Consider the following 14,843-nt stretch of genomic DNA (forward strand, 5'->3'; position numbering starts at 1 on the left):
AACCTCCGACTCCCCATAACCACATTGTATAACCAGGGCCGCAACAAACACGGCTACAGTAACACACGACACCAGAATGAGCACTAACACACAGACACACATACTGTATGTTGTGTAACAACTTGGCGGCACAATGCACTGAGACAAAAGCACGTTGTCAGTTAGATTAGAGAGCTGTTCTTATCTTGGCTGTGTTAATGATGGAGCCGTGCAGTAAATGGATTATGGGTAACTTTGTGCTGCACTGTTGACTCTGTTAAAGTTTTACCACTCACTGAATGTTGATTCTGCAGCCTGAGAAATACACATATAACCAACCCTATACAATTATTCTAATTATTGAGCTTTAAAATTGAAACATTACATAAATTCAACAATGCATCTTTTAACAAACAAAATCCTTGTAAGTCTGGATAATCCCCTTGTCTTTCGATTTGAGTAATTTGTGGGCGGCAGAAATCTTCACAGATATATGTGAAAGTATATGCATTGTTGGATTCCACGTATGGTAAAAACACTTTTATGTCTAGGCTAATATCACTACCACACTCTACGGGCCATATCATTCACCTGCTGCCAAGTAACATATAACATAGCGCAAGGGTTATTTCTAGTTTCCACTAAACACAGTTGTCATTCTGCCCAGTGCCAACAATGTGCAAATAGTCAAATATACTTGTGCACATCGATTTCCTCATAGGTGTGTTGGCCCTAGTGTACAATGAAGTGTGATCAGGATGCTGGTCATGCGTTGCACTTAAAGAATATTAGCTGAAATTTGCCGTCTGAATATTAAAGCTGTTGCCTTAAGGCACATCGTTCTCTTCATGGGATAAAATATGTGTTGTGTTTAGAGTCATAAACAGCACCTGTAAATAATAAACCTTTTGTGACTTACTTTGCACCCAGATTATGAGCTGCTGAAATATAAAGCGCATAAGGGATTGCAAATGTCCTAATAAAGAAACGTGCGCCTTGCACTTTAGATGGTTGGACCAAAAGTGTTAGTGGATAGTAATTTGTCTGGAGGCCAAACACTGACTGGTAGTGTCTAACCTTAAACCTGTAAAATTGGCACCCTGGTTGGTTGTTTGTACTGACAACAACAAGCACAGTGAAACAGGGTTGAAAGATACTGCAGAACAGGGCCGAGGGTTAGACAGGTCTTTCCCTGCTGAAGGAGCTGCACAGTATTGTTATGTAACATTATGCTGTTCCTCACTGAGCTGAGGTTGCTTCTGAGAGCCACTGCAGTGAGAGAAGAAAAAAAAAAAAAAACGAGTCTGGAAAGTGATTAAATTATTGGCTGTTTCTGGCATTTTATCAGAGCATATTCCCCTGACCAAATAGTGGACGTGCACATACTCACAAACAGACATACCCCCCACACACACACTGCAGTTATTGATTTGAAGTTGTCTTCATGGCCTGAGATGGCTTTCTGGCGCCTACTCATATCAGCCACTTAGCTAAAAGCAGCTACCTGATAGGGGGGGAAAGGAGCGGTGAGACATTACTGGAGTCGATAAGGAGACTGCGGTGAGAACAGAAGGGATTCGGCGCAACAAGCCAGTGGCAGCTTCATATTCATTGTCAGCTACTATGGGTGCTGACAATAAAGAAATGGCAAAATACTTTTCTTGGCAGGGGTGTTGAAGAACAAGGGCAATCTGAGAAAAGTCTCTGTGAGTAAGTGAATGATTGGACAAAAAGGAAAATGCGCTGGTGGCGCAGTGGTTAGTGCGCGTGCCCCATGTATGGAGGCTGTTGTCTCAAGCAGGCGGCCCGGGTTCACATCCCACCTGTGGCTTCTTTCCCGCATGTCATTCCCTACTCTCTCTCCCTGATTTCTGACTCTATCCACTGTCCTATCTCTCCATTAAAGTCACAAGCAGCCCAAAAATATATAAATAAAAAAAATGAAAAATACTTTAAAGTCATTTCCTTTTCCCTGCTTTTATCCCCTCTGATTTGAACTCCTTTAGGAGCAAAATTAAGTTTGTGTTTACTGTACTAGATAATCTCAGCTCGACTATTGCACCAACTACTCCTATGTATGTCTGAACAGCTTTAAACATAAAAGAAAATCTTGAATCTAAATTCTTAACACTTGTAAACAACATGAAAGCGTCTGACCTGACCTTTTATCCCTTAAGATATCTCAGAGGTCATCCGGTAAACAATCTGATACTAAATCACAGCATACATTCAGCACTAATCCTCTAATACTACATCAATAACAGTGTTCCTGCAGAGATTACATCTAGTACATAAACAATGATTACGTTCAATTCCAAACGTCACAAGTTGTAAAAGACTGTGGAGTGATGGAAACAAAGCATCAGCCAGTTACACGAGAGGGGGACAACGAGAGGAGAAAGAGGGGAGAGGAGACAGAGTCATTTGAGGACAGGTCTCCTCTGAATACTGGTCTGTGTCTCATGTTTTATGGTGGACCTCTTTTTAACCCAGGCTTCCAATCGTGCACACATGTCTTGTTATCAGATAAGAACAGTTGAAATACAGAATGAGTTATGATCTCATTGAATGGTATTCCAACCTGAAGATGTGAAATATGACTTTGGCCTTACCTTTCACTGCAGCTGTCAAACGCCACCTTTTAACAAGTAATTGTTTTGCAATCATGTCTTAAATGAACATGAATTGCACCATATAAATATGAACAACAACAATAAAGTGTATATTTGGGTCAAGGATTATGAGGGGCGGGGGGGGGGGGGGGGTCATCTTAAGTAAAGGGTCTTTCAGTTGTGTTGTTTTCCTCTCATGATGGACTGAAAATACTTTTGCACAAAGTGACTAAGACCCTGTGTTGAAACAGCGAGTCACAAGTCATTTAGTCTCTCTGAAGGATTACATTTGGATTATACTGGCAGCTTGAATACGATTTTTTGAGGGGGCTTTGTATGTGGGAGTGATTGGTTTTACTTTTGTAGTTTGTGAATTATAACAGCTAAGATAAGTGGATTGTTTTGATGTCCAAGCGGTGATAAAAGGATCTGTGGCACATTTTTGACGTCAGTCAGACTCTGTAAGTAGAAATCAAGTTCTTATATATGTATCATGTGTGCACGTTAAGCTCCAACTTGGGGCTTTTCCTACCAGGCTTTGTTCTGTGCAGTTATGTCACAAAAAAAAAAAGAAGAAAAGAAAATAGAGGTCAGATGTTCGAGCAGGAGGGGGCTAAGAGCTACTGTGGTGCGGCGTTACTAAGTAGTACCAGTCTTGGGTCAAAGATCATGTCATGCAGCATTATGGTACCTTCATCTCACCCCCTAATCAAAACCTGCCTAAGCCCACGTGGTAGGGGAATGAAGTTTCACCGGTTATTACGTAAAAAAAAAACACATGGCTCAAGTAAGGAACAAAAGGAAGAATGGGGCCCCTGTTCATGCAACGACTTGAGGAAAATGAGCAAGAGAGGGAAAGGTGACTTTGGGTAAGAAATGATCATATCTGATATAATTATAAAGTGAAGTCCAGTTTAACTGCAAAAACAAGTGTACTGAAAACGTGATGTGAATATCATATTTAAGAGTAAAGCTTATTAGAAATACAAGATTTTTATTTTTCTCTACTGTTTATCTAAGTATCTTTGACAAACAAATTTTATTGACTCTATTAAACCCCTAGGACATTGTCTGATTAAAGGCCTTGTAAATAGACATTATAAGAGAGGCTGTGAGGCTAGACACCTATTTACGTGTAAGCATATGCACTGCTACTTTAACTATTCCCAAAATTTGACCCTCACCGGAAAAAGAAAGTGTAATAATTGATCAAATAAGCAAGAAAAGAAAGTGTCATCCATGATCTTGCTGCAGAGGAACAATTACTGTATAGAAAAAAAGGGGTACATTTACTGCTGGTGGCTCTGCAGATTTGGAAATCGTATGCATTAAATAATGTTAATGTTCAAATAGGATGGTTTAATATTTGTTTTTTTTTGTCAACATGTTTTACCTGTATGAGCATCCAACAGAACTGACTGAGGTGGAAATAGTGAGAGAAAAGCGCCAAAGCAGCACAGCTGTCCTCTGAAAACATTCGTCCACGGAAAGCTGACACCAGGAAGCAGATCTGTGGAGAAAGACAAAAAAATATTTTGAATCAGTTGCCATTGTGTGTTGGTGAGCCTTTTTATCTTTAATCTTAGGGACCTGGAGAAGGTCACATCTTCCATTACTCCCTGGCACACTTGCATATAAAACACAGGTGCTGTACTCCTTGCAGTTTTTGAAAGAGACACTGATATTCAGATACCCCCCGACCCCCCCCACCCCCATTCTATGGGCCATCCTATCCTGCAGACCTGTTACATCACCATGCAGCAAGCTATGCAGGCAGGAGCAACAAGTGCAGTAAAAGCATCAATAACATAAACAACACTGACAAATATGCTCCATTTTGTATCTTCCCACATTGCACAAAGATTTGTACAAACGTGGGAATGAAACATTTCTCAGATTAACGGAAGAAAGGGCAATGCAGAATCACAAAACAACTTGTGGTAAGTGTGTGTGTGTGTGTGTGTGTGTGTAAGAGAGAGAGCGAGGGAAAGAGATAGAAGAGTTTTGCAGATGGAAAAGCATCAGGGCCAAAATTCAATTTGTAACATTGGAGGCAGGACAGTGTGGAAAACCCATGAGGGCAGCAGAAAATACTGCTGCTCTGCTGTCCATGGTAGAGCTTCATTAACCTCTGCCACTGACAGAGTGTCGTGCCAATGCAGTCGGCCGATTGTTACATAATCTGCAGGCTGTCAACCTGGACCAGAAAGAGGGGTGGCTGGAAGAGAGTTCTAGCTGTAAGATATAAGGAGAATGATAACTTGGTGTCAAATGTTCGTCATAACATATTCATTACACCGAGCAGTAAGGGACTTACAGTATAGTAACAGATTATGCTTTCACCGCTCTGAGTCTCTTAACTAACAGTAATTATATCTGTACGTGTACGCCCAACAATCATTTCATTTGACGTAACAAAGCCAAACACAAGTTTCTGAGGACAGACTAGCTGAGCTCTTAATGTCTCCACAACAAGCCAATGTATACTGTTGGTACCACCCTATGGTTTCAGCTAATTTGTTTAGAAAGATGGTCTCTATAGCAACCAGGTAACTTGGAAAGCAGAGCTTTGACACCACCTGTTTAAAACACACATGTGGCTTACATTTGTTTTACTTATTTGACGTATTGTGTTGCGGTAACTCCTAATATAGAACAATATTGAGTGGTTTCCCCTTTAAATGACTCTGCAGGTTTTCTTTTGATGTGTCATTTCTACCCTGAATTCTACATTACCATTCCAGGGTTTTCCAGTATTTACAAAAGAAAATGCTGGAAAAATCATGAGTCAGTGTCCAATCCATGATCCAAACCCTGTGGGGTGCGAGCAGGAAGGACAGGACGGGAAGTAAACTGGGACTGCCTGGAATCCTGCCTGAGTGGGAAATCTGTGCAGGTAGTTTTTGGGAACAAAGATTATTCAGCAGGGTGGTGTGTTTTTTTGCTGACTGTTGACCTCATTTGGCCAGACGCACAGTATGACACACTGTCCATCCTCTCAAAAGCAAAACAATGGGGAAACCACCATGCGGGGATCACTAAAATAAACTGCAGGACGGCAGACACATAAACATAAGAAAACATGAAGTACATACACTCATGTTTGTTCAACACAGAAGGCTTTCATTTTGTGAAATCAAGCGTAGTGCACAGTCAGACATGGCATGAGCAAAGGGCCTGACTGCACACTTTAGGTATTTTACAGGCTTTGTCCAAGCCGCAACCTCCGGTGTTGAAAACTGAAGCCAATGCAGGAGTGCAAAATCCTGCATTTCACCACTTTTTACATCAGAAATGAACACGTTTACAGCCTGGTTCAAGAAACAAAATTGGTCTGATTAGCTCATGTCTCCATTGGCACAAACTGTACGGGGGGGGTGATTTTTTTTTTTTGTATAACTCATCCATTTTGATTTTATGAAGGATACAAGTCATTCACAATAAGGCGCATAGCTGTCCTGATTGACAGGCAGGTGCGATGTAACAGTTTGTCAAAAATATTAAAACCCGCCTCAGCTCTTAGCCTGTCGTTAGGTTGACTGAAAATGAGGGTGAGAGAGCATTTCCAGCATGGAGACCACTGCTGTTGGGCTTCCCGCAGTAACAGATGGGTGACTCAGGTCACTCAGGCCTTGTCCATTTATATTTACATACTATGGCTTTATCCTGACAAAAAAAAAAAACATATAGAGGAATATATTATGAGTGTTTAAGTGGTGGGTGTGTTAGTGGATATTAACAATCCAGTGGCTTGCTGTTAATAACATGTGGGTTAATCTAAATGACCATGCTGAGCCTTTCCATGGAACAGCTTCAAGCAACACCCACACACATACTCTAGACATTTTTCTTATGACAAACCTCATTAGCCTCAGGGAGAACTATTGAACCACTGAAACTACTGACCTGTGTTCAAATGATGACATAACTGCCAGTGAGAAATGTCCTTGAAGGGAAAGGAGGGCAAGGGGCTTAAAAGTGTGTAAGTTCACTGGTTTGAACAGACTCTATAACAGGTTGCTCCCTTACAGATGAGATTATGTGTGTGAGTGTTTTTGTCCTCAATGCTTTGAGCTATCTGGTTCAGGTCAGGGAAAGAAACCAGCTGAACGGGTATAGTGAAGCAGTCTGGATGAGTCAGCAGATAACATTGGTATGAAGCTTGTATTTGATGAGAACCTTTCTGATCACCATCTGTTTTCAAAGTGAAGGGGTCTCACAGCACACTAAAAGGAACATTACCTGACTTTTAACGGCTTTTGTGCCTATTACATAATACTCTATTGTCACTTCTCACTGGGGTCTGGCTAATATATCACACCACTTATCACAGAGGTTATGTAGGTCAGGGCATGTAACTCTATCTTAAAAGATTTCAAAGGTTATGAAAGACATCTAGCAGCAACAGTGTTTCTATTTGGTTGATTTCTTCGACCTGATATCAAAGGAGAGGCTAGTACGCAGGCATAGAAAGACGATGTATCAAACTGAGCCGCCAGCTTTTCTGTAAACACACATACAAGACTGCTGTTGCCATTTGCTTAAGCAGTGTAGGTGGCATGCAGTTCTATCTGTCCAGAAACACTCGGATGGTCATAGGAGACAGTTTACATAGGAGGCTAGTATCAGGCATCCAAATAAACACAGGAAACTAATCTTCCGCTAGAGCATTTATTAGTTTACATGCTGTGTACCATAGTCAGCAAAGCTTTACGTCTATTTCAATACAGTGTCATTAGCTAAAAGCCAGAAAGAAAGTTGGAATGAAAGATGTTTTAGAGTATCCTTCAGTAGAAATAGCATACAAAAAAAAAGGCTGTGACCAGATTTAAAAGGAAGAAGTTATCCAAACTTCCTGTAATCTGAGCCTGGCAATAACAGAAACTCAACTGGAAGCCATCCCTCTCCTGAAACTATTGTGAGTAACAGGGTGTGACAGAGATAAGGGAGTTATCCTCCCTCCCTAAAGCTAATTACACTCAGTACAAACAAACTGAATGTCTAAGGCCAGGGCTGTTAAATGTCACCAAACACACAGCGCCACACAACAGATGGGTGAGGTGGGTGAAGAGGACTCAATCAGGTTTTATGACAGGGCAGACTGATCTCTCTGGCAGTTGTCATCATGTTATCAGAGCTGGCATGCTAACTCCGTGAACAGATTAACTGTGGAGGAACAATTAGGTAACTGATTGTGTAGTGACCTGCAGGGATGGAGAGGCACTTTTGGACAACTCAAAACAAAAACGACATCCTTTCTCTCTTTGGTGGTGTAAATCTTGCTCAAATCCTTAATAAAGAGATGACCCATTACATAGCCGAGTCAAGTCTTTGTGATAAATGTGAGTTAAGGTCATACTCTGGGGTATTTAAAGACATGTCAAGTCAGCAGGAAAGTCTGTTACAGGGATTGGACTGATATGGATACAGCCTTTGTGGTGGCCCATTAGCTGAGATTAGCTAAGCAGGTATAGAGGCCACTGTTAAAACTGCGGCCATTGTTCAGTCCATTGTGAAAATGACACAGGTATATGTCAGCACTGAGGATGACCTCTCACGGGGGCGGCTTAGTGGGGCAGGTGTTTATCAGAGCCCTATCTGTTGGTTGGTCCTTTGTCCGAGGGCCTCCCTTATTTTGTGTGAGAAACCAGGAGTCGGCTGGTCTAGACCCTCAGGCTGCAGGAAGAAACTGGGAGGTGCTGCAGGACTATAGGTGCAAGCCATGCCAGTGTGTGTGTGTGTGTGTGTATGTGCTTGGTTGTGTCCTCTGGTAAAACAGGAACCACCAAAGCTCCCACACGTCATGCCTGAATGCTACTGATTTATCACCCCATTGAGCCAAGATTGCATATCAAGATGCTGTCTTACTGGCATCATTTTGTCTAAAAAACACCCAGGACATTGTCAGAGAGTGAGTAACACAGGGTGATTAAACAACTAGGCCATGTACAGGCCTTTGAGAGTAAACAGAAAAGAAGAAAACAAAGCAGCTCTTCTTGTACGGAATGTTTTGTGGCCTTTTCATCAGGCCCGAGACGTTAAGCCTGAACGTCTAATCAGGGAACTCCTCTTGGTTTTGTGGCCCTGAAGCACCCAGGGGACAGTCAGATCACTGTTGTTGTTGTTTTGGAACAGATCTACAGAGGCCTGGGGTGATTTCACTTATCTTTAAAAATAGGTTGAACCTCACTTTGATATGAAAGGCAAAACAAAATGCTTGTTTTCTGACATCAGCAGTAGTAAATCACAAAATGTAGACAGCAAGCTGGCATATTACCAAATGGGTCTTCCACGATCAAACATCAACAAAACTGGAAAAAGTAATAGTGATTAACATGAACTAAAGTAAGCATCATGAAGAAAAAAAAATTGTCACTTCACGTTTAAAATATTAGGAAAATGTAAAAGAAAAGCACACAATGCACACAGGAAATATTACATTTTGGTGCAACTACTTTTATGCTGCTACTTGCTGCAGCTCTCATCTTCCAATGAATTTGTGCTGCTGATCGATAGCTCTGTGTGCTGACGCTGAGGAAGCTGAGTGAACCAGCGTGGCTAAAAATAGCATCAGCCTGATGCATTACATCACTGAGGGAATGGGGCCTTAGTTGTCTGCCTGCCAGACTATCCATCTAGCCCCGTGTCCAAAACATTTAACCTCCACCTCTCCCCTTCTGCAGCTTCCTTTATCCCTTCTTTTTCTTCTACCCCCAAACTCTGTCCTCTGCTCCACCCTTCATCACATCTCCCCTCCTCCTCCTCTTCCTCCTCCTCCTCCTCCTCCCCTCTCCTTCACCTCCCCCTTCTCTCTAACTGCTACCGGTCTGATCTAGCTGGTTCCAGCCTCAGCCTGCACCCTGGGTGTTTCCTCTTCTGCCTTTGTTTAGAAAGAGATTAAGCAAACGATTAAAAGAGAGAGAAATATGAGATTTATTATTCCATCCTCCCTCCCCGTCCTCATTTTCTTACTAAAACGCCTATCAGGTGACTTCTGTTTGAATAACTCTTCATTGCACCATCTCTCCTCATTTGCTGCTGAACAATTCCCATTCTTCTGGAAGGCAGCTTAAACATGACGATTATGATTTTATGAATAAAGAACAACAATTACTTGAAATTGAGGTACATGATTAATGGTGTGCTTATTTCTGTCTAATCCAATGTCAGTTTTCTAGCCTTACACTATGACCAAGCACTGTAAGTCACCTCACGTGCCGCACTTGCCTGTCAGTTCATGCGTGTGTGTTGTTTATGTGCAGAAGCAGGTCAAATGGAGATGGCTAATAGCTGGGTTAGTGGGCCACTGCATGTGGAGAAGGAGTGATTTCACATTCCCTGACTTGACATGAGAGGTTGTTGAAATAATAATATGTGAAGACATAAAACAGAAAAAGCCAGTGTGAACGCCAGAGGTGGAAAACTATTCATTCTTTATGGTGTCAAATGTCATTTTGAAGAACAGTTTCACTTTAACAGAGCAATTGTTTCTATTTTTTTCAACCTTTTGAGTGGAACTCAACATTTCACTAGCACACTCCTCATGGCGTGCTAATGTGCAGCTATCTTAATTTCTTTTTGAGCAGCAAGTCCAGTTGCTTAAGGTCAGGGTTTAAAAGTAAAGTTCACAGGTGTTTTGGGTTGAACCTCTCGCAGAGGCTTTCCTGCTGAGCCAGCTGTTGGCAAATAAACACCCACTCCTCTTTAGTCTGTTTCACATTCAAACAACCACAACAATGCCATCTACATTTGCTTACGTGAGCAAACGCTGCCAAACAGTAATACAGTCTCTGTGTTTCTGTGAAACAGGAAGAGATAATATCGAGAGCCATCGCCGTGCATTTGGGGAATGACTGATATGTTCCCAGAATAAATGATAAAATGAGAGCCTGCAGGTTTGGAAGTTTCACGTAACAAGGTGTAATAGAGTTCAGTCAGCACGAGTATGACGCAGCTGAATCAAGCTAAAAACCTTGCTAACTAGTTTACACTGACCCTGGTGTCATTGTTTCAAGTAGAGGCAATGCAGAAACCAAGAAACATCCAAAACTGGTTTGGTATAGCCAATACTTAAAAAAAAGAAATAAAGTAATAGTGGGAAAGTGGCAACCAATAAGTAATATAATTTTTTTTTAAAGGTTTATTTTTGGGCTTTTAATGGAGAGATAGGACAGTGGATAGAGTTGGAAGTCAGTGAGAGAGAGAGTAGTGAATGACATGCGGGAAAGGAGCCACAAGCTGGATTCGAACCTGGGCCGCCCGCGTGCTTACTAACCACTGCGCCACCAGCGCCCAACTCATACAAACTTATGCTCAAGCTAACTCTTACAAAAGTTCTCAGCAGTCACATTGCCATGTATTCCCTGAAGCAGCACCCCAGCAGGCCTCCTCTCCTCCCATTCACACTTCAGTCAGCAAGACGTCTGCTGCTGGAAACCTGCAGCTGCTTTCAATTACAACAGGGCTACTTTCAAGAAACCTCTTGAATTTCCTTCCTCAACATCTGGCATGAACCAGTCTGGGGAGCAGACAGAGAACTCTTTCGGCTGGCGAGGCCCGAGCGACACACACACACACACACACACACACACACACACACACACACACACACACACACACACACACACACACACACACACACACACACACACAGATGGGTTCAAATGCACACACACACACACACACACCTATAAAAACACAGCTGCTCAAGGTCAGCTTCCTAAACACTCACACTCTCAACAAGTCTACTTTGCTCTCCCACAGACCAGTGTGTGTTTCAGTGCATACATGACAAGGGTGTGAGTATGCATCCAAAATAGACTCCAGTGTATACTGCAGAATTTTATCATTAAACATGTTTTTTAAAGGCTATGAAGTTTCTTATTGTTTTAAGGCTTCCACCTACCTTAATCAAATTGAGTATGAATCAGACAGAGGGGAAAAAAGGTGTCAACAACAATGTAACAATTTGTTACGTTTCTTTCTAATGTATGCACAAGTATGCTGATTCACAGTGCTATGTTACATACATCAGAGCTATGACATAACCTCCTCATTCGAAGGATCATAGCAAGTCAAATGATATTGATCGGAAAGCATATAGACGCCTACACAGATTCACTAAAGAAGTATTATCATCCACTGCTGTCCAACAGGCCATCGATCCAGGAGAGATCCCTTCTGTGCAAACTAGCTGCTCTACAGCAGCTCTCATTGTCAATCAATGCATCGCCGTAGCGCTGAATAGGCTCATACAGTTAAATACGGTATGCTCCATTCAAGCTGCTTCTGCACACACCTGCTTTACAAAGTGCTTTGGTTCAACACTGTGTGATTTAGACTTAACCAGAGCCAATAAGTTGGTCCTTTTTGGCAACAGAACCCAAATTAGACCACATAAGCACAATGCTTGGACTTCAATCACTCCCACAGGTGACATGTCATTGTACATTGATTTGCAACTTTGCACAAAGCTATTATTATGTGAAGCAGACGACATCCTTGATTAGGGGGATGTTTACTGTTCAAATATCTACTTCCCAAAATGTATCCAAGAGTAAAAGAAAGCAGAGTTCACTCAAACTGTTTCCATCTCAATATCATAGTGCGCTCCCAAAAGTTCTTGTCATAAAAAGAAGAACTCAGGGGAGTTATTGATCAGGCGCTTCATTCATCTCGGATGTTGAACTTGGGTCTTGCTGTGGAGCTTCAGTGACCCCCACAGGCCAGAGTAACAGAGAGCTGCAGGCTGAGGCTCAGTTTGTGATGCTCTGTGTTTGTGTTTGTGTGTTTTTTGTTGGAGAGGCGATGAGTGGGCATACACACGTAGCCATCTGTGTATGTTTATGTATATTTGTGCATTCATTAATTTGAGCATACGCATGTGTTTACGCATGTGTTTCATGACTATGCTATGCCGTCATTGAAGGGGCCCTGTTTCTTCAAAATATCAAGTCTGACATTTATATACATGTGTATTTATGTGTCTGTAAGTGTTTATCTCAGAATTCTTTTGTTGTTAACATCAATATTGTTTTCGGGATAATGCACTTGCAATTAGCAGAAACTGCTGCTGTCCTCAGCTCTAACTAAAACATACACATTATGATAAGACTGAGATTCAAGATTTGAGGGAAGCTAAAAGAAAGAAAAAAAAAAAACAGGCGAAGACAGCTGATGACAGTTTTCTGATAAGCCAAGAACAAAAGACCTTATTATAGATACAGCAGGAGATACATCAGATACACAGTTTCCTTCCTTCATTCAGCATTTCCTGATTATTTTTTAGGAAGCTGGGTGACTCTCCTTTTCTAGTTCAGGTCAGAGCTTACACAATCTCTTTCCTTCTCTAATGTTGTATTCCCAGCTTGATTAAACCTCAAATGACTTTTAAGACTTTGAACCGAACCTTCACAATGACATGAGGATGCAATAATTGAGGATTCAAACCAGACAGCATTAATGCGAATGTATGTGAAACATCCTGTACAGCCTAACCCAGAACACCCCAGTAAAACAGCAACAGTTTCAGGGTAAACCTCGATTTCTATTCTCCAAACCTCCAAAGTTCACTGCACTCTATACACAAAGGACTGCCAAGACAAGCTGTCAAACTCCAAAAATAGAGCAGGCTCTTGGGGACATTGAACCCTCATGTTTATCATTCACAGTGTCTGTTTGGTGAAGTCCTAGGTGACAAACTGAATGACTCCACAGAATCAGGTAAAAGGTGCATGAAGCTGCAAGGAGAATCCAGGAAGTAGAACATGAAGCAGCCAAACTTTTATTTCAAAAATATTTCTTTGTGTAAATACTTTTACTACAATTTGGACTTTTCTCAGATGATGGGTATATCATGATACTTTATATAGCATGAGTTACTTTATGCCTTGGTTATCAATCTGTTTCAAATGTGTTTCAGCCCAGGGGGAGGAAAGGGGTGGAATCTGTTGGATTTATGGATAAAGTTGGTTAACTTGAATGAATGAATGAAACCTTAATGATTCTGAAAGTTAACAGTGAAAAAGTAATCTTTTAAACTTTGAGATTAAAAGGAACTTCATTCATGATTTCAACTCATTATCCAAAAAAACCCATTACTCTTGAAATGAATGCTTTCGGCATTCACATCCTAAAAGATTTGCTCTTCAGACAAAAGCAGGAGTGTATAGTAGAAACAATAATGAAGTGAAATGGCTTCTGTGGCCTCATGCTTTCTGGACTTGTTCTGGAAATAGAGGAAAGTTCATGAACGTTTTTTCTCAGGCGACCTGCCCTTAGGACAACACAGAACAGAAAGGGCAGAGTCTACCGAAGCACCATAGATGGTTACAAGAGCAATAACATTCATCGGGTTGCATTTTCAGATAAAAGCACAGCAAATGAATAGATCCAATACTGCAAATACAACAAAGCTTAACAGCATAGTGTGTCGTGGAATGTGCGAGACTTGATGACTCAAAAAAAGTTGCTTAAAATTGCTTTAAATAAGTAATGAAATGAAGCACCCATGATCTGTGGACATGTTGTACATGACAAATGAAGGCTGCTATTGAAGACTTTGAAAATAGCTGAGCTTTGAATAACATGCTGCTCACATAAGTTTCAATGTTATACTACACAATAATGTAATAAAGTTTAACTTCCAAAACAGTTAGCTGAAGTGACCACTTATTGGACATCAGTTGTTGACGTCTGTTAAAATATTGACTAAACCTTGTTTGCAAAAGATTTTTATATAAATATATTTTGTTCCAACACATTTGATAGCCCTACAGGATGGGCATCATGTTTTCTTGTGAGAACGCTGACTATAATCATGATATTACATTGTTTTAGTTACTGTACTATTGTATACTATTCCCTGCAGACATCTCTGTGTGCTGAGTCTCTGAGAGTAATCTAGAAACTGTTTATACCTTGCATTAACATCCATGCTGAGTGATCAGACGACCAGTGGACGCCACTTAAGCACAGGCGTTCACATTCACTTTGCATGAATGTGTCTCCAGCGACCACTTGGATGTGACTTTCCCGCTTCGAATGCAAATCAACACGGTGCCCCATTCAACTTTATTAGACTTAAAAAAAATGTTTTTAAAAAGACAAACACTGATGCAGACTCGTAGCCAAGACAGGTGCAGTGTTGAGCCTTCTCTCTGTCACCAACACACTCACACACACACACACAAGCAGAAATGATAACTGACTGAAGTTACGACGTGATATAAACTTTGATTATATGAAGTGAAG

General features: G+C 41.2%; 1 protein-coding gene across 1 annotated transcript in view; it reads right to left on the reverse strand.

Moving 5' to 3' along the window:
- The window catches only part of adgrv1 (adhesion G protein-coupled receptor V1), a 97,333-nt gene that overhangs the window by 26,590 nt on the left and 55,900 nt on the right, over positions 1-14,843 (reverse strand). The window contains exon 88 of the mRNA XM_061037973.1: positions 3,985-4,101. Within this exon, the coding sequence (XP_060893956.1) occupies positions 3,985-4,101 (117 nt within the window). The remainder of the gene's footprint in view (positions 1-3,984; positions 4,102-14,843) is intronic.

The sequence above is a fragment of the Labrus mixtus genome, chromosome 5 (assembly GCF_963584025.1).
Source record: "Labrus mixtus chromosome 5, fLabMix1.1, whole genome shotgun sequence".
NCBI classification, from domain to species: Eukaryota; Metazoa; Chordata; class Actinopteri; order Labriformes; family Labridae; genus Labrus; species Labrus mixtus.